The following is an 18,936-nucleotide window of genomic DNA, read 5'->3' on the forward strand; positions in this document are numbered from 1 at the left end:
ATGAACCATGGCCCCTTCGGAAGAGGGGGTGTGGGCAGCTTGGTCCCAAGCAAGCGGGCTATGGGCACTGGGGATGCGGAGGGAGGATGGATGCTGGGTGGGCAACCTCGAATGCTCAAGACAGCACAGGTGGAGCTGGATCTACACCATCGCAGGGCCAGACGAGGGCAGCCTGCATGCTAGGGCAAGGCATGGGCTTCTTGAAAATTTTTTTAACATTTATTTATTTTATTTATTTATTTTTGGCTGTGTTGGGTCTTAGTTGCGGCACGCGGGATTCGTTGAGGCCTGCTCGACCTTTCATTGCGGCGTACGGGTTTCTCTCTAGTTGTGGCGTGCGGGTTTTCTCTTCTCTAGTTGTGGCACGCTGGCTCCAGGTGCGCAGGCTTATTTGCCCCGCGCCATGTGGGATCTTAGTTCCCTGACCAGGGATCAAACCCGCGTCCCCTGCATTGGAAGGCGGATTCCTTACCACTGGACCAGCAGCAAAGTCCCGGCATTTAGGTTTTATTTCCAAGAAACCTGAGAGCTAGAAGTGCCTTGAGGGAGGGAGGGAGGGACGCCCATGCAGGCCAGTGTCCCCGTGCTCACCTGGCAAGGAGGGGCTCCTGCCAGAGCTGAGCCACGAGGCCCCAGAGGCCGGGCTTGGTGTGTGTGGGAGGAGGTGGGGGGCACAGGAAGAGGGCTGGGTTGGTGGGGGGGGCTGGCGTTCCTACTACTAACCAGACACCCAGCCAGCTCTGGTGCACCCTCTCTCCACGTTTTGTCCTCACAGTCGCTTGGCAGGGTGGACGAATCTGCCATTCCCATTTAGCAGACGTGGAGACCCAGCTGTGGAATGGGTGGTTTTCGAGATCGCACAGCTACTAAATTGCAGTCAGGATTCGAACCCAGATCTGCCAGGCTCTTCCTGACCTGCCACTCAGTACAGGCAGGCAGCTTCTCGCAGGGAGGAGGGTTGAAGACCAGACTGAGGTTACACATGGAGGACGGAGGGCTGGGAGAGAGGCCCTGGACCAGGGAGCGGACCAGCTTGGCTTCCAGGGCCTTCGCTTTTGAGGCAGCGGGAGCAAACCAGTGGCCTGGCCCACATGGGAGCCTTCCTGAAAGACAGAAATGGGTCCTGTCTGGGTTATCTCTGCCTTCTGTGTGAGCGATTGTACAGAACACTGACAATTACGCAAGTGATTTCTGTCCATAGAAATCAAGTTTATTTTGTCTGGCCGAATGTAATTGCCGACAGCCCTGTGGGTGGACCTGCTTTGCATCATTTGTGAATTCCCTCAGTATTCCTTATTTCCCATAAATGTGGTGTTTTGAATTCTCCTGAGAGCTGGTTCTAACATGTTACTGCTTTCCTCATTAATTAATGAGCTGAATAAAATCTTTGATGCATTTTTACATTTGTATGATAGTCATGATTTCACCATTTAAAAATGATCCTTTGAGGAGCTTCCCTGGTGGCGCAGTGGTTGGGAGTCCGCCTGCCGATGCAGGGGACACGGGTTCGTGCCCCGGTCCGGGAAGATCCCACGTGCCGCGGAGCGGCTGGGCCCGTGAGCCATGGCCGCTGGGCCTGCGCGTCCGGAGCCTGTGCTCCGCACCGGGAGGGGCCACAACGGTGAGAGGCCCGCGTACCCCAAAAAAAAAAAAAAAAAAAAAAAAAAACCAGAGGACACTAAAAGTGTGCCCCTGACCAGGATCTGGGGGCACACCCCCAAACAGCCCCACCCATTTTCAAAATGTCTCCAACATTCCTGTTTTGTTAAATAGGATTTCATGGAAATGCTCCATTCTATTCCAGAGGGCATCTGTGTTTGTTTTAGTACAAAAAACTAGGGGGACAGGTTAGAGTCAGTCTGATTTCCAAACTCCATGGCTCCCTCAAAGGGGCACCTGGGTACCACTTTCCAAGGTCTCCCTCAAGGCAGTAGTGCAGGGGTCCCTCCTCACATCGGCTAAGAGCCCTGGCCTGAGGTCTGAGCAAGACCCCTCCCCAGACAGGATGGGAGGAACTGGGCCTCAAGTTCACTCAGAGACCCTGAAAAGGTATTTGGGGACAGCTGGGAGCAGGGGGACAGGAGGGCAAACAGGAGCTGGACACCTGGATCTGAATCCGTGCCTGCTTCTCAGGGTCGGTCTCCTGTGCATCTCGTGGGCAGCTGTCCTATAGGACCCCCATCAGATCACAGTGAGGGGGGCTGGGAGGGATGGGGGAGGAGCTTGGCTCGGGGGAGAGCCCACGTGGGCCTGGATCACAGCCCACCCTCCCCTCGGCTTCTCTGCTTGTGCCCCGGGTGTCCCAGTGAGACGTTTCTCTAAGTGTTGGTGTAAACGGGGTCTTCTCCATAAAGACGTCAGGAGAACGGGAGTGTCAGGTGCTTAGAGAGGCCTGGCCGTTGACAAGCTCGCTTGACTGGTAGAGCCCACCTGCCCCCACCCTGCCTCCCGCATCATCCACCGCACCAACTTCTTTTCAGGAGGTGGTCCTGGAAGACCGTGGACCCCAAACCTGGGCACCTTTCAGCGGGGCCTGGGCCACGGGGCGGGGCTTGGATCTGGGGAGGGCGGGGCCCAGATCGCTACCTTCCCACCCAACACCCTCACCCCAGGCTGCCGCCTCTGTGGACCGGCCCATCACTGGCTCTCTGCTGCCACCCGGTGGCCAGGCGCGGGCGTGCACCCTCTGGGCCTCGCCTGTGAGAGATGCGGATGCCGAGCTTTCAGGCACCCTGAGGCCGATTCGCAGGATCGCAGGTGGGGAGAGGGTGGGGGTGAAGCGGAAGCTGCCCGCTCCACAAAGGCCAGCCTGGCTCAGCTTCCGTGCCCGGAGGGGTCCTTGCCAAGGGCATCGCTACCTGCGGTGTGGAGCCACCTGCGCTGCACCTGGAGAGCTGAGGAGGGCTGTGCACCACCACCCGCTCCCCTCGTTTTACAGCTGGGGAAACGAGCTCGGGAGGCCACCGTAGCGCCTCCCACGGGCTGCTGCTACGGGCCCGTCGCCGTCCTGGCGTCTGGGGACAGCCAAGGGGGAAGGGTTGGTCTGTGGGCGGAGCCTGTATTCTAGTGGGGGATACGGGTGAACGCCAAAATACGTTAATATCGTGAATACAACACAACATCATAAAGCATGCTGGGAGTGCCGTTAAAAACCAAGCGAAGGGAGAAGACAGCACTGCGTGGTTGCTGGCTTGGTCGCGGGCAGGAAGGCCACTGGACTGGCCGCGGCACTGAGTGGAGACTGAGTGAGGACAAGGACTGGGGATCATTCCAGGCCTGGGGACAGCTCTCCAAGGGCGCCGCGTGGCTGGAGCCCAGGGGGCGGGGCAGGGGCGGGGGATGAGCGGAGCGGCCCTTGCTTGGTGGGGGTGAGGGCTGGAGCCGAGCTTTGCTCTGGGGGCAAGAGAGCCTGGCTGGGGCAAGGGGGACGGCAGGGAAAGGGGTGGGCCTGGCGTGTTTCCAGCGGGCCCACTCTGGCGGCAGGTTGGAGGATGGCTGGAGGGGGCCGGCAGCAGGTAGGACACTTGCTGCCTCAAGTAAGCGAGGTGGGGCGAGGTGAGGGGCGTGGGGAGAAGGCTGTACAGAGGAGCCGGGTTCTGCTCAAAGGCTGAAGGTGCTGCTGTGGGCAGAGGCAGGTAGGGTCAAGGCCACCTCCCAGGTGTCAGGCTCGATCACCCACAGGTGTGATGGGCACAGGGCCAGGTGACGTATTGTGCATGGCCCCAGTTTGTGAGCCTCGTGTCACATCTCGTGCATTATCTAATCCAGTTGGTGCAATAACCGGGCGTTCTGTGCCTTATCGCTCTTGGTTGGCACGACAACCCTGTGAGTCAGGACTATGGCCCCAGTCTTGGCACAAGGAAGCTAACGCTCAGACAGTGACACACGTGCGGTTTCTGTGACCAGAGGTGCTGAGCAGGGCTCTCACCCATCTTAGGTTGTGTGTGTGCAATTCTAAAATTAAGATAGAATCCACATAACACAAAATTCACTGGCTTTTTTTCTGTACTCAGGCCTCTCACTGTTGTGGCCTCTCCCGTTGTGGAGCACAGGCTCGGGACGCGCAGGCTCAGCGGCCATGGCTCATGGGCCCAGCCGCTCCACGGCATGTGGGATCCTCCCGGACCGGGGCACGAACCCGCGTCCCCCGCATCGGCGGGCGGACTCTCAACCACTGCACCACCAGGGAAGCCCCAAAATTCATTGTTTGAAGTGTACAGTTCAGTGGTTTTTAGCGCATTCACAGTGTTGGACACCCATCACCACTATCTAATTCCAGAACATTTTCATCACCTCGAAAAGAAACGCCGCATCCCCAGCCATGGCCCCCACATCCCCCTCCCTCCTTCCATGGCAACCACCGATTCACTCTCTGCGTCCACGGACCTGCCTGTTCTGGAATCACGCAACACACAGCCTGTTGTGACAGCTTCTTTCACTTGGCGTGTGTTCCAGGCTCACTCATGTTGTAGCATCACTTTTCATGGCTGAATAATATTCCATTGTGTGGGTAGAGCACGTTTTGTTCACCCAGTTCATCCACTGGTGGACATGTGGGTGATTTCCACTTCTTGGCTCGTGTGAGTCGAGCTGCCATGAACAGTTGTGTACAGGTATCTGTTTGAGTCCCTGTTTTCCATACTTTGGGTATATTCCTAGGAGCTGAGCATCTTTTCATGAGCTTCTTGGCCATCTGTACATCTTCTTGGGAGAAATATCTGTCCAGATCCTTGGCCTGTTTTTGAATTGAACTATTTGTCTTTTTTTCGTTGAATCCTAGATCAGGTTTTAAATCCCACTGCCTCTGCGTCCTGGTTGAGATTAGCTGGGCTTGCATAAAATTACAGGTTGCTCGGCACACGGCGGTCTCCAGCAGAGAGGAGTGGTCTGGGCTGCAGTGTGGCAGCTGGTGGCACCTTAGGGCCAGGCGAGGGGGACAAGGGGGAGCCAGTGGCTGACAGCCCCCACTCCTCCCCTTTTGACTCCTGCACCCTTAGCACGGGCCCTGGCCCCCAGTCCTGCCCCACCATCGTCCCCTCCCCCAGGACCTGTGACGTGAGCTGCTGGCTGGGTTCCCCTGACCTTTGTAACTGGGGCCTCTGAGGCCTCGGCCTTCTCCCCGCAGAGCTTCCCTGCTCACAGCTACTCCTCTCCCTCCTCAGATGTCCTGGAATCAGGGAGGGCGTCAGCCCCCCGGCACGTGACACACACGGGAGAGGCTGGGGACAAGGGCCCTGCAGCTGCTCAGCCTCTCACCCGCCCCATGACCTTGAGCCCTCACCTGGGGCAGGGAGCAGGGGGCTGACGCCCAGGCTGGTGTGAGGCGCCCCTGAGATCAGGCAAGTAGCAGGACTGGGACACAGTAAGAACTCAGTATGGATGGTCCTGCCATCACAAAGTTCTCAAATCCTCTTTGGAGGACGCCAGGCCACACAAACGAACAGGCGAACGCGAGGTGTCAGGCTGCGTGTCTGACTCTGCCACGATCTCGCGGAGCCCGGCAGACACTGCCGATGGCTCCCTGGGGTGCGCAGAGCAGGACCCGACTTGTGCAGCAGACGTGGGGTACAATTACAGGTCTGTGTCTGCAGAGAAAGCAGCGTGTGGTGCGGCACATGAAGTGTTAAGGGCGGCTGCCTCTGGGGTTTGGGATTGTGGCCAAGTGCGTGAGGTGGATACATTACCCAGAGACACCCACCCCCTTCTTCCGTGGGAGGGGTCCTTCCTGGCCCTGGACTTGGGGTCTGGCCACGTGACTTGCTTTGGACACAGGATGTCTGCGGACCTGGTGCCTGCAGAGGACTTGCAGCTGGGCTGCCCTCTCGTACCTCTGCTGCCACCACATCACGGAACGAGCTTCCTCCAGGCGGTCCGAACCCCAGAAAAAATGCAGATGGCAGCCTGAGCCCAGCCTGCCCGGGGGTGGGGCGACACAAGCGCAGTTCAGCGGTGGAGCATAGCCGCTGGCATGTCCAGGTCTGCTCCGCGCTGACTGCTCGAGCTACTGAGTGTCGGTGTGGCTGTCTCTCAGCTTTATTAGGGCAGGAGCTGATGGATACAAGGGGAGAGTAAGCAGGGGGCTCACTTTTTACTTTACATCAAAGTAGTTTAAGCAAATGTGTTATAGTTTACAATGAAAAGAGGTGTCATATAGAGACCCCCAGGGTGGTGGGGGGTTGGGTTACATCCAGCAGACCCCCATGCCCCTAGCTCACTAGTCTGTGAGCTGCTCAGGGCACCTCCCGTCCTTCCTGGCAGCAGCCCCAGCTGAGACCGGCCACCGCGGCTTGGTCCCTGGGTAGGACGCCGCCTGCTTTAGAAGTGATGGGTCTGGACGGGGGATTCAGGGTTTTCCCAACTGGTGCATCTGTTTTGACAAATAGTCCTTGGCTTTAATTAGTTATATGTGGGAAGTTCCTGGGGTTTCTTTGGGTTTCTCCTCGATGCTGAGGGCTGAAGGATGTGCCTCCAGGTGAGAAGTCACACCTGGAATCCAAGGTCGGCTGGGGGCGTTGGCACTTCTCTGCTACCTCTAAGTAGACTGATCAGGAAAAAAGGAACAATGTCAGGAATGAGAGAGGCGACATGCTTGCAGAGTCTATGATTATTAAGAGGATACAAAAAGGAATATTAGGAACCATTTTTATAAATTAGACAACATATATGAAGTGGACAAATCCCTTAAAAATCGGAAACCACCACAGCTTATTAAAGAATAGATAACCCGAATAGCCCTATATCTGTTAAATAAATCAAGTTAGTAGTTAAAACCCTTCCCTCACAGAAAACTCATGTGGCTTCACTGGTGAATTCTACTAAAATTTAAATTCTACACCAATTCTCCATGAAATTGAGGAGGTGGGAATATTTTCAAACTCATCCTACAAGATCAGATCAGCATTACCTTGAAACCAAAGCCAGACCATGTCCTTAGAGGAAAACTGCAGCCCAATTTCTCTTATAAACATAGAGATTAAAAGTCTAAACAAAAAAATCAAATTGAATCCAATATATATAAAAAGAAAAATATATAATGACCAGTGGAGTTCATCCCAGGAATGCAGGGAAGATTTACCATTTGCAGTCAGTCAACCATATTAACAACATAAATTTGGCGAAATCCAATATCCATTCCCAGTAAGACCTTTCAGCAAACTAGGAAAAAAAACGAACTTCCTCAACCTGATAAACAACATCTATTTACAAAATAAATGTAAATAAATTTACAGCTGGGTTCACACATCACAGTGGAAGGTGGAATTCTTTCCCCTCAAAGATACCCACTCTTGCCACTTCCATTCAGCGTTGCACTGGAGGTTCTACCCAGTGCAAAAGAGCAAGGAAATAAGGCGCATCCAGATTGGAAGCCACGAGACAAAACTCATAATTTATTCACCAAAGACATGGCCATCCACACAGAAAATCTGATGGAAACTACAAAAAGCTAGTAAGTGAGTTTAGCAAGGTTTTGGAATTCAAGATCAATATACAAGAATTAATTGTATTTCTGAAGACTACCGACAAGCAATCAGACCTTTAAAATTTAAAAATACAATTCATAGTAGTATCAAAAATATGAACTACTTAAGATGTCAATTTTCCCGCAATTGATCTATGGCTTCAACACTATACTAATCCATCCCAGCAGGTTTCTCGTAGCAATTCACAAACTGATTCTAAAATGTATTTGGCATTTCAAAGGCTCTAGAATAGCCCAACCAACTTTGAAAAAGAAAAGCAAAGTTGTGAGACGAACGCTCCACACCTGCCATATGTATTTTAAAGCTATAGCCGTAGATACAGTGTGGTATTTGTGCCGAATAGACGAGCAGATCAATGGAACAGAACGAGAGTTTAGAAATAGACCCATACACGGACAACTGATTTCCAACAGAGACATCAAAATAATCCCACAGGGAGAGGGAATTAATGGTGCTGAAATGACCCTATGGGGAAAATAAACTTTAACACATTCCTGATGCCATACCCAAAGCTTTATTCAAGATGGAGCGTATAACTATGTGTAAAGTATAATACTGTGAGCTTCCAGACCAAAGTGTAATATAAGACGTTCATAACCTGGGGTTACAGGAAGGGCAGTGGGGAAGGTTCCTGGATGAGGCAGCCTGGGCACAAGCATGAGTTAGCAAGGCTGAGAGCAAAGGCGCCCAAGGGGAAGGCCTGACATTTGGCCCTTCACGGGGAGCAGAGAGCCGGGCAGCCAGGCGCACTCAGCTCGGAAGCTGGCACCTCTCGGCTCTGGGTGGGCGGGCAGGACACGGTCATGGTCTCTTGAGGCAGAGAGAGGGGAAGGGGCCTCTTTTATTTACTGCAGTTGTAGAAATGCTAAAAAATGAAGAATTATTTTTTTTAAACGGAGTAACTGGCCAAACAGGGCTGTGAGTTTTAAGAGTAGTTTTAATGCTTACATTTAACAATGTTAAATACCGACTGCAAAGCATCATCTCATTTGGAGGTAATATAGAAAGTGTACCTGCAGCCCTTTGCAGACGTGAGGCCTGGAGCCCCGACATCCCGCCACGGCTCGGGCCCTGCGCTCAATCCTGCCTGTCAGAGGCTGCCTGGAGGCCCTGGGGAGGGTCTTGGCCCCATTTGGAGTGTCCTGCGTGAGGCTGGCAGCCACAGGCAGACAGAAGGCACTGGGGCCTCGAGCGAGCGGGGCAGGAAACAGGCTGCGCGGGGAGGTCTTGGGGAGGAAGGCGTCTGCTGAGCTTTCTGTCAGGCTCCTCAGGGACGGTCCCAGGATGCACGTGCTCTCGGGCCGTTTGCAAAGTTCTCGTGGCCTGACCCCGTGTTTGTGACGCGTCCTGGATGCCCTCAGCACCAGCAGAGCCGCGCCTGAGCGCTGGGCACACGCTCCCACCTGGGAGGCAGCAGAGACTTGCGTCTGGAGTGAGGGGCCATCAGTCTGGGGATGTTACGGACGTGAGTTCTCTGAGGTGCCCAGTGCTTGGTCCTGCTCCAAGTTATGCCTCCATCAGTGTTAGAAGGCATTTGACATTTCCTTTTGATTTATGCACTAACCTCTACAACCATCAGCTCTGACCATGTTCATCAGCTGCGGTTGCCCCTCCTCTGAGAGCGCGTCTCACCTCATCCCCTGAGCAGCTCCAGCAAATGGGGCTCACCACGGAGACCCCAGTGGGACCCCCACCAACCGCTCCACAGAGGAGCTGTTCCTGCAAGACCTGGGGAGCTCCCAGGCACCTTTGCTTTGCATACACGTTTCTCGGCACAAAGAGGACCGGAAAAGATGTTGATGTGACACACACCCACGAGTGTGCGCTGGTATGTGCACACGCTCCTGTGTGCACACCCCTCTGAGCACACTCGCAACCACGTGCACACACAATGGACACTCATTCACACCCACACGTGCACACTCTCCAGGGCTCACAGAAGCACACTGGGAAACACACACACACGGCCCGTGCACGCCCAGCGTTCCGACACACACAGAGCACCCCAGTGGGGAACCCTCTCTGCTCCCAGTGGCCAGGGCCCAGGGCAGACGGGACTTCCCATCACACCTGGTGGACGCCGCGATCCCACTGACGGTGCCCTTGGCCTGGACCAGTATCTGAGGGAGGCGACGTGCTGAGCCCCTGACCTGCCCCCGCAAATTGCACCAGGCCTTCCTCCCGTGTCCTTCCTCTGGCTGAAATGCCAGGCTCCCTGCGTGTGGATGGAGTCCAGGCTCCAGTGCCCCAGAACCAGTGGCGTGGCCTCCTCAGGCTTCTTGCGGGGAGCAGACCCTCCTGTCCCCGTCACCTGAGTGAGGCTCTGTAATCCAGGATGCCCGTAAGTGGGTGGGGCGGGGGCAGGCGGTGTCACCCTCAGGAGCCTGGCCTCTCAAGCCTCGGGCTTTGCTGTGCCCACCACGTCTCCCACACCGAGAGGCCCCGGGACTTGCGGTCTGTGGCTCCCCATCTACATTTGAAGGGATGGAGATGGGTATGAAGCAATTAATGGCAGGAATGGTTACGGATCCCCTCACCATCTGGAGCCCAGTGCTTTTCGTGGGCGTCTGAAGAGACAGCTGGTCTGAACTCTCTCTTCTTGCCCCCAGTTCAGGGACAAACAGTGTGGTCTCTTGGATCGTGGGGCCCTGGGCTTGGCAGGGCGGGGGGCACACATCGGCTGCCCCAGTGGACGGCGGGCTCCTGGGTGAGAAGTGTGGACGGAAAACCACCACCTGATGGGCAACAGGGTGAGGGCCGGGCAGGAGCCCGGGAAGGGAGCACCCGTCCCCCCACCTCCCCACTCGCATCCCGCACAGAGCCAAGCAAAGTCGGACGGGGAGCTCCAAAGTTCCCACCCCATTTCCGCTTTTTGAAAACGGCACAGCCGCGCAACCTCTCTCAGTTTATTATAAATCTAGTACTGTGAGTTTCAGCGGAGTGAACTCACGTCTTGTTTGGACTCTGGGCCTGAAGTCACCTAAAGCTGGGGAAACGTAATTGCACAGCCGCACGTGAGGACAGTTAATCTGTCCTCAGCGGCAGCCTGACGAGCTGTGCCTTCGGTTCTGGGGAACCGGTTTCTCCAGAAGTGCAAGGCCCATTTACATAAGATGCACTTGGTATTTTTAATGGGATGAAAACAGCAATTTTGCAAATGTTTATGGACTGTTAATCTGGCCGAACGCAGAAGCGAATCCAGGTAACAGACTGTCCTTCCTGGGTCCCTCCTGAAGTCAGGCCTGGGGGCCTCACACCAGGCTGACCCCCGTGGTGGGGGGCGAGGGCAGTGCTGACTCCCCCCTGACTGGGGGGGGGGGGGGCAGAAGGTTAGTCTGCTCAGGGGTCCACACCCTCGAATTCCAGATTCGGGTCCCTGGCACTTGCTCAGGGGTCGAACGCTAGTGGACGCAGTGAGTGGTTGGAGGGGCCCGGAGTGTGATTACCTCTAACCTCCTGGCTAGAGGGTGTTACCTCCTTCTCAGCCAGGCATCCTGGGCACTTGGAGTGGGGGGGGGGGCCCAGGACCTGCCCTCCTGAACCTCAGTTTCCCCATCTGTGAAATAGAGCTGTGTGTCTGCCTGTCCCTGCTCACAGGGCTGCTGGAGCTGGCAGGACAAGGCCACTCGTGTTTACATATAGGCTTGGCAGTCGAGGGCCCTGGAGAGGGGAGCCACCCCTGTGGGGTGGCCCTGTGGGGATGAGGGGATCCCGCCAGAGGGGGCATCCATCCTCCCCTTGGTTGTCATTACCCTGTCCTCCCCTCACCCCTGCAGCACCCAGCTTGGGTGGAGGCCCCTCGCTCGGCCGGCTGCTCTGAGCAGGGACAGCCCACGGTCCGTGGGTGGGAGGCCGCACAGCCCGGGAACCTGCTCTGCACAGTGGCAGTTCACACGCGTCGCCCGCACGCAGGCCCCCGACTTCGCTAATGGAAACCTGGTGATCCATGACGCGTGTGGCAGACATCTGCTTGGGGTAATGTGCTGGTGACGTACATATCGGTGGTCAATCAGCGGATTTGCAAGAGAAGCATAAAGTTTAATTATAATTGCGTTGGGCAGGTGTGGCTGGTGGAGGCGACATTTGAATAGGTCAGGCCAGCCCTCGCCCCCCTGTGTTGTTGGGGATTAAATGCCATTCACTCTGAGGGCTGGGAGGCTTTCTGAAGTCGCAAGGTGTCACACGCTGGCAAATTGAAAATGTCCCTTTGCTTCTAAAAACATGATTGATATCCTTTGCAAAACAAATGCTACACAGGTCTCGCGGCCCGGTGCCGCCCCGTGGCTGCGGCCGCCGTGGGCCTTTGCCCAGGAACGTGTGCAGGGAGGCCGACCCGAGGCCTCCTTCCTCTCCAAGGCTGGTGCCTCCAGATTGCCTGCTCAGGGCAAAGGGTCTTTCCATCTCCGTGAGGCTTGATCACCAGAACGAAACTCAGGAAGAGAACTCGAAAGTTAAAATGAGACGTTATTTGCTCAGTTGGTAGCAGAAAAATATATCTTCAGATACTCTATATGCCATATACTTGTGTATAGAACCACCTGTATCCTGTCACCATCTGAATTACACCTGGTATAATTTAAAATGATGCTTTCGGCACAGCTGACAAGGGGGTATAAGTAAGAGGAATGAGACAGACGTAACACATGCCCACGAGGCACATGCGTGCACACACGCATGTGACCACGGCATGGAGGAAGCCGTATGTTAGCAGCCTGACCCCGGAGTCACACGCCTGCGTCCTGGACCTGGGCCTGCTGTGCTGCAGGCCCCCAACTTGTAAATGGGATGAGGGGAACAGGGCTGGGGTGCTGGCCAGTGGACAGTTGGCACTGGGGGCTCAGCACTCTGCCTGGCCAGCCCTGAGAGCCCACAGACACTGGCTGCTTCCCCAGCAAAGAGTTCTGGCCGTGGGTGTTTGCGAAGGCACAGTGATCTCCACGTTACAGACCCTGGTCCTCTCCCGCTGACAGAGGCTGCCTTTGGCGGCCTGGCCAGGCCGAGAGGACGCTGGCGGAGCGAGGGGGCACGTCACCGCCAGTGCCCATCTCTGGAGTCAGGGCTCGGCACCTCACATGAGTAATCCCCCTCTTCTCAAAACCACCCAGAAGGAACACGTGGGGTTTCTATTTACAGGGCCGGCGAAGGAAGGCATTCTGTGATTTAATGAAATGCCCAGCCTTCTGAATCAGGTGCGAAGCCGAGTGTAAGCGTGTATTTTGCGTGATTCGGCCTGTCTAGCTGCTGCTTACCTTCATCTACCCCCAGCCCCAGTTTCTCCGAGTCCAATAAAGCAAGACTATAGTTCCCAGTCGAGACAGCCGGCCTCCTTGGGTGTGTTTTTGCCGTTTACAAAATTAGCCGATCATTGTCACCTAGTGAATCAGATTAGGTGTAATCCATAGTAATGTTCAAATTAAGTCATGGAAAGCAATTAACTCTGCAAAAAACGACTGGTGAAAAATGATAAGGTTGGTCAAATGGTTTCACTGTGCATAATTGTGTTTTTGAAATGGCCATCTCTACACGGTAATTAACTCATTTACATTTCGAATGGGTGCACCCACCTCCATTGCTGGTAACTGTGCAGTCCCTCACCGTACACCTCACAGTGTAGCAGGAATTTATCAGCCGCCTGCCTCGGAATGTCTGCTTTCTCGGGAAACCAGCTGGATGGAACGTGCCAGAACAGGGCTTACTCCTTGCTCAGAAGAATCAAGGAAAGTGTGCTTTGCCCCCATGCTGTCCCAGATTTGGACCTCCCTCCCTTCCCCCTCCCACCCTTCCTTCTTTCGTTTATAAAAAAAGTACACAGAAGTTTTAAAACAATCATCAAATATTCTGCCCACAACACGAGATGCATGTGTCACTTCCAATCACATTACCCATAACAGGGACACAGTCAAAAACCTTGGGCAACATTCACGGGATTGATTAATAGCTGACTCGACCATCTGCGTTGTATTATTATTGCTGCCAGCTCTAAAGGAAGAGGCCCCCCAGCTTCACTGACTGGACACTTAGCTCATCGGCAGCTTCGTGCGCATCCGGCTCTGAAAGCAAACGCTCCGACGTTACCTTGACTCTAAGTGAATGTGACCCTGAACCCACGTTCTTCGTCCTCAAGCAGGATCACCCGGTGAGTCTAGAGCAAACCCTTAAGTCGACAAACGGGAACCCGATGGGTTTCATCTGAAGGGATAAAGCCACAATATGGAAATGAGTGCCTTTCATCAGATCGCCTTCTTTCCCTCCAACCTAGGCTGGTTTCAGCGTTGAGCCCGAGTCTGTGGAAGTTTGTGGGATGTGGCAGAACCTCACTTCTCCACTTGAGGTGGGCCAAAACCACCCAGAAGACCCCAGACTGATTGGCTGCCAGCCCCGGAGGCGGAGCAGCCTCAGCCCCTCTCACATCGTCCAAAGGTGAAGGTTCATTTGCTGGGCCTCCCGCCGCGGGTATCTGCCCTCCTGCGCGTAGGGCGACCTGAGCCCGGGAAAGGGGTCGGGGGTGGAGAGTATGTAGTCGATGCTGAACTTGATGTCCCTGTGTGCCTCCTTCCCCAGGGCGGCGGGGCTGGCTGGGGTTGGGGCCTCGCGGCGGGGGACGGGGTTCCCCCTCGCAGTGGCCGGCTCAGGGGGACCCCGGGGCGCTTCCGCTTCTGCCGCGCGCGTCCCCCTCGCCTCCTCGAGTTTGGGGCCGCGCCGCCGCCGCCTCCGCCTGTAGTTGCCGTTCTCGAAAAGGTCCAGTAGCGACTCGCAGCCGCCGGCGAAGGTCCAGTAGTTGCCTTTGCCCTTCTCGTGGCCATGGGTCCGCGGCACCTGTGCGAGCGAGGGGCTCAGCGCCCGGCTGGCTCCCAGGTGCGACCCGCCCGCCGCGAGCGCTCATTCAGGGCCGCTTAGGGTGAGCCCTGGGCAGCCCTGGAACGACGCGCCCGGACCTGGGGCTTGGGGGTGTCGCCCGGTGAGCCGGTACACCCCCGCTCCCCCCGCCAATCAGGGATGACTTGGTCCAGGTGTCGCAAGACCTGGGACCCTCAGGGGCCGCTCGGGGGCGGGGGAGGGGAAGGGGCTCACCTTGACGAAGCAGCTGTTGAGGGACAGGTTGTGGCGGATGGAGTTCTGCCAGGCGCGCTGGTTGGCGCGGTAATAGGGGAACTTGCGCATGATGAAGTCGTAGATGCCCGACAGGGTCATCTTGCCTGTCGGGCTCTGCTGAATGGCCATGGCGATCAGCGCGATGTAGCTGCAAACAGGGGCGCTCAGGCCAGGCGGGCGCCGGAGGCGGGACCCCGGAGCGAGTCTGGAGCCTCCCCCGCCTGCCCTTCCCGGCCGGACCCGCTCTGCTCTGCCTTCCCCCAGGGCGCTGAGAACTCCCAGTGCCGCTCTGCGCAGACCCCAGAAGCTCTGCCTCACACCTGGGGGTTCCCCGGGGAGGGTGGAGAACCTTCTCGGCTACCTCCAGACGTGCGGACGAGAAGAGACCCCTCCCTCATCCCAGGCGGGTCTTGGCCCCCTCGCGGAGGAAGGCCGCTGTCCCCTGCGGCCCCGCCCCGGCTCCGCGGTCACCTGTACGCCGGCCTCGTGAGCCGCTTCTCCTCGTCCGAGCTGCCGGCGGGGTAGTCGTCTGCGTCGTAATTGAAGCAATTGTAGGGATACTGCGAACTGTCAAACATCGTGGTGCGCCGGACGCCTGCGGGGCCGCCGCTGCTGCCGCTTCCTCCGCGCCGCCCGCCGGCGCTCCAGGTCTGCGCGGAGGTTCTCGCTGGCGCGGCGCAGCAGCGTCTGAACTGCCGGCTGCTCTCCTCCTGAGCTGGGAACCCGGGTTTCTGGGGTCTCCCCGCCCGCCCCCACCCCGTCCTCTCGCATCCAATCCCGGAGCGGGGGGAGGCCCCAGTCACTGGTAGAGCGTCCGAGGGGAGCGGAGCGGGCTCGCGGTGGGCCTCTGACCGGCGACAGGAGGAGGGAGCCGCGCGCTGGGCGGACCGACGGGCGGGGCGCCCACCGTCACCACTCTGGCCTGATGCACCTCGCGCTTCCCGCGCCGGCCCCAGACTTCAGGGCAGAGCTCGCTGGGTCCCCCAAGCCTGGGCGTACCCCGAGACATGTAGGTTCTTCCCTGGCTCCTGGATCCCCATAGTGGGCTCCTGCGCTGCCAGGAGCCAGGCCACAGAGAGGGCGGGGCTACCGCCCCTCCCCACCAGGCTCTGCACCTCCGGCCTGCAGCCCCAGAGCAGCGGTGGTCCAGGGTGTGTCCTGCCTGGACACTGGATCAGAGCCAGGCCAGAGACACAGGGTCCAACACATCCTCCAGCGCCCTGTGTCCCCGACGCACTGTCTCTCACTGTCCCCTCCTCCAGGGGCCCGGTGCGGGGCTCTGAGCCCAGTGGCCACCTGCCCTGTGCCCGGCACCTGCGGCCTGGGGTGAAGAGCTTGCTCTTCTCATCAGCCAGGCCACTGCTTCACCGGCCCCTTCTGGTGGGAGTGGGCCACTGGTGGGGGCACGTGGGAGAGAAGACAGGGGAGGACGCTTTAGGAAGAAGTGAGGTGGGCTCGTAAGGGGGCCCCTTTGTTTCAAGTTGGATGTGCCACCCAAAGGCATTTCCGTGAATAATCTGCAGAATTCCGGCAATGAGCCCTGTCTGTGAGTCTGCCCAAGGCCAGGACACCTGGATCGTCTTCCAGAAGATTTCGCCTTCAAAGCTGCACCTGTAGCTCTGAAATGACCTGTGCTCAGTCCAGCCCATTGGCCCAGGAGGGCCTGCTGCTGCCCACCTTGCTGAAGAAGAGTGGTCGCCTGCTGGGGTGGGGCATGTCCAGGACCTGGGGCCACCGGGGCAGCTACGCCCGCGCCCTTCCTGCTCTGGCTCCTGTCCGGGTGGGATCTGAGGTGCACTCGGGCTCAGATGCATTCATTGGCTCCAGCTTCCTCTCTGCCAGGTGTCAAAATTTAAAATGCTGGAACATGGGAACGTAAACCGGTACAGCCCTTGGGAAGACATTTTGGTTGTTTCTTTAAAAACTAAACTTGCAACTACCATGTGACCCAGCAGTTGCACTCTTGGGCGTTTATCCCAGGTGAAGACTCAACTTCACACAAGCACTTGTGACACGTGTGCATAGTGGCTTTATTCCTCTTTTCCCCAAACTGGAATCAGCCCAGATGTCCTTCAACAGGGAAGCATTGGACAAGCCGCCGTCCAGCCACATCACGGACACCACCGGCAGCACAGAGGGACCAGCGGCTGATACAGCTGAGACCTGGGTGAAGCTCTGACAGAGAGAGGCAGGTCTGCACAGTGAAAGTAGCAGGACTCCTGCCCTCACAGCAGTAAAACCAGAGCTCTGCGCAATCGTGACTCGTCTTGAATCTGTCAGAGAGCTGAGGTTTCAGGGCCACCGGCTCAAGCCCAGGGGAACAGCCCCGTCAGAGGAGAGGAGAGGAGAGGAGAGGAGGAGAGCGGGTCTGAACGCCCACTTACCTGCAGCAGGTGGGGGGACAGGATGGTGAGTTGCTGAAGCCATGCGACTGCTGGCGGGAGAGCCCAGAGCCCTGGACAGGACAGGTGGAAGCACGTTCTGCTCTCTCGCGGACCTCACTGGATGCACGGGAGGAAGAGAGAGAGCAGGGGACCGTCTGGAAAGGTCTCCTGTGGGCCAGGCCTGGGGGTGTGGAATCGCACAGCTCCCTCTCGGAACAAAACAGAGTCTCCCCAGGGAAGGTGGCAGCCAGCTGTCGCCCTGTCCCAGAGGTGCTGCAGGTCCTGAGACAGGGAGGGGCCTCTGAAGCATTAAAGAGCGGATGGTGGAGGAAACAGCTCCATTTGTTCACTGGTTTAATTGAATAGAAAATGAAGTCTGGTTGGTTAGAAAACCTTCCGAACGTGTTTTGGTTTCTCAGGCTTCTGAAGCCTGCTTGACTTACTTCTGAAAATAACATTAATTTGGGGCCCGGCAGTGAGAAGGAAGGTTTCTCTGGTCTTTAAGCCAAAAATTCCCTCCCAATACCACTAATACTGGCAGCACCAGCTGCAGTCATAGGCCAGCAGTGTTCTAAGGTTCTTTTCGCTTTTTATGCTCACTCACTTCTCAGGACCATCCTGTGAGTCAGGGCTTTTGTTTAGTCCCCTTTACCCGGACGGAGAGGGCACACAGCTCACCCGAAGTCACAGCACTCGTGTGGGGTAGAGCAGGATTTGAACCCAGGCCCTTCAGGAAAGGATGTGACTGCAGTTCCAGGGCTCGGGAGGTGGCCTGCGGGAGCTTGCACGCCTGTCCACCGGGAGGCCTATACGCAGACGTGGGAGACCAGCCAGAGGGGGCTGCAGCCTCTTTGGGGACAGTCCTGGACCCCAGCAGCCCTCACCCAGCATGTCTGACGCAGAAACGTCACAAACAGTACAAGAGGTGGGTGTGGGGGAAGACGGGACTCACGTGATCGCTATAGTGTCTTATAAGTTACTCATATGCTTTTTTTTTTTACATCTTTATTGGCGTATAATTGCTTTACAATGGTGTGTTAGTTTCTGCTTTATAACAAAGTGAATCAGTTATACATATACGTGTGTTCCCGTATCTCTTCCCTCTTGCGTCTCCCTCCCTCCCAACTCATACGCTTTTGTGTTTTGTAGTTAAAAGCTGTGTTTGTTACAGAAAGTTTATAAAGTAGAGAAAGGTGAAAAAATAAAAATCCTCACACGTGGCAGCTGTCCCCCTTCACAATAGGTCCAGAGAGAGGGGTGGGAGCCCGGGGAGTCCTGTAGCCCAGGTTTGGCCGTGACCGGCTACCACCCATGTATCCTATTGGCCTCAAAGACAATTTGGGCACCAGGCGGCGGGGGCGCACCCGGCGTGAATAGCAGGAGGTGTGGACCCCTGGGGGCCCGCCTGGGGGCTGCTACCACACACGGGGAATTGGGAACCCTCGACCCCAACGGCGGGGACTGCGTGGGGTCTGCAGAGGTTCAGAAAGGCTGGAACGATGGACCGGGCCAGCCTGGATGCAGGGCCGGGAGGGCTGTGCCTCTGTGGAAGCTGACCGTTTCCTTGTCAGGGGAGCAGGCCAGGGCGGAGGGGGCCGAACCAGGCAGAGCTGCCGGCCCGTACGTGCTGGAGCTGTGCTCCTTTTTGTCCTCACGTGGCTCCCAGTCTAGTGAGAAGTGGACACTGGCCAGATGACCTCAGAAACACATGATCTGACATGGTGGGGGGGTGTCCATGGGAGAATGCACTTCAGTCACCCAGGCTAAAGGCTAGGAAACCTTCCAGGATGAGATGTTTCAGCAGCACTTGGAATAAGAATGAATGAAATAAGGGTGGAGCGGGGGCAGACAGCTCCAAGGTGGAAGGCTGCGCCAAGACCCAGGAGCACCATGGAGATGGTGCTTCTAGAAGCTTCCGGAAGGCCAGAGCACTTCAACCCTCCAGATGAATTCCATATTCTTCTTCTTTGGTGTTGGAA

The 18,936-nt window shown here is 56.7% G+C and overlaps 1 protein-coding gene across 1 annotated transcript; it reads right to left on the reverse strand.

Moving 5' to 3' along the window:
• Positions 1 to 13,886: 13,886 nt before the first annotated feature.
• FOXL3 (forkhead box L3) lies at positions 13,887 to 15,151 on the reverse strand. The gene is made up of 3 exons (XM_032606151.1): positions 15,045 to 15,151; positions 14,553 to 14,721; positions 13,887 to 14,297 (listed from the first exon to the last, which is right to left on the reverse strand). The coding sequence occupies exons 1-3, from the start codon at positions 15,149 to 15,151 to the stop codon at positions 13,887 to 13,889; spliced, it is 687 nt and encodes a 228-aa protein (XP_032462042.1).
• Positions 15,152 to 18,936: the final 3,785 nt, after the last annotated feature.

Source organism: Phocoena sinus, chromosome 15, assembly GCF_008692025.1.
Source record: "Phocoena sinus isolate mPhoSin1 chromosome 15, mPhoSin1.pri, whole genome shotgun sequence".
Lineage (NCBI taxonomy): Eukaryota > Metazoa > Chordata > Mammalia > Artiodactyla > Phocoenidae > Phocoena > Phocoena sinus.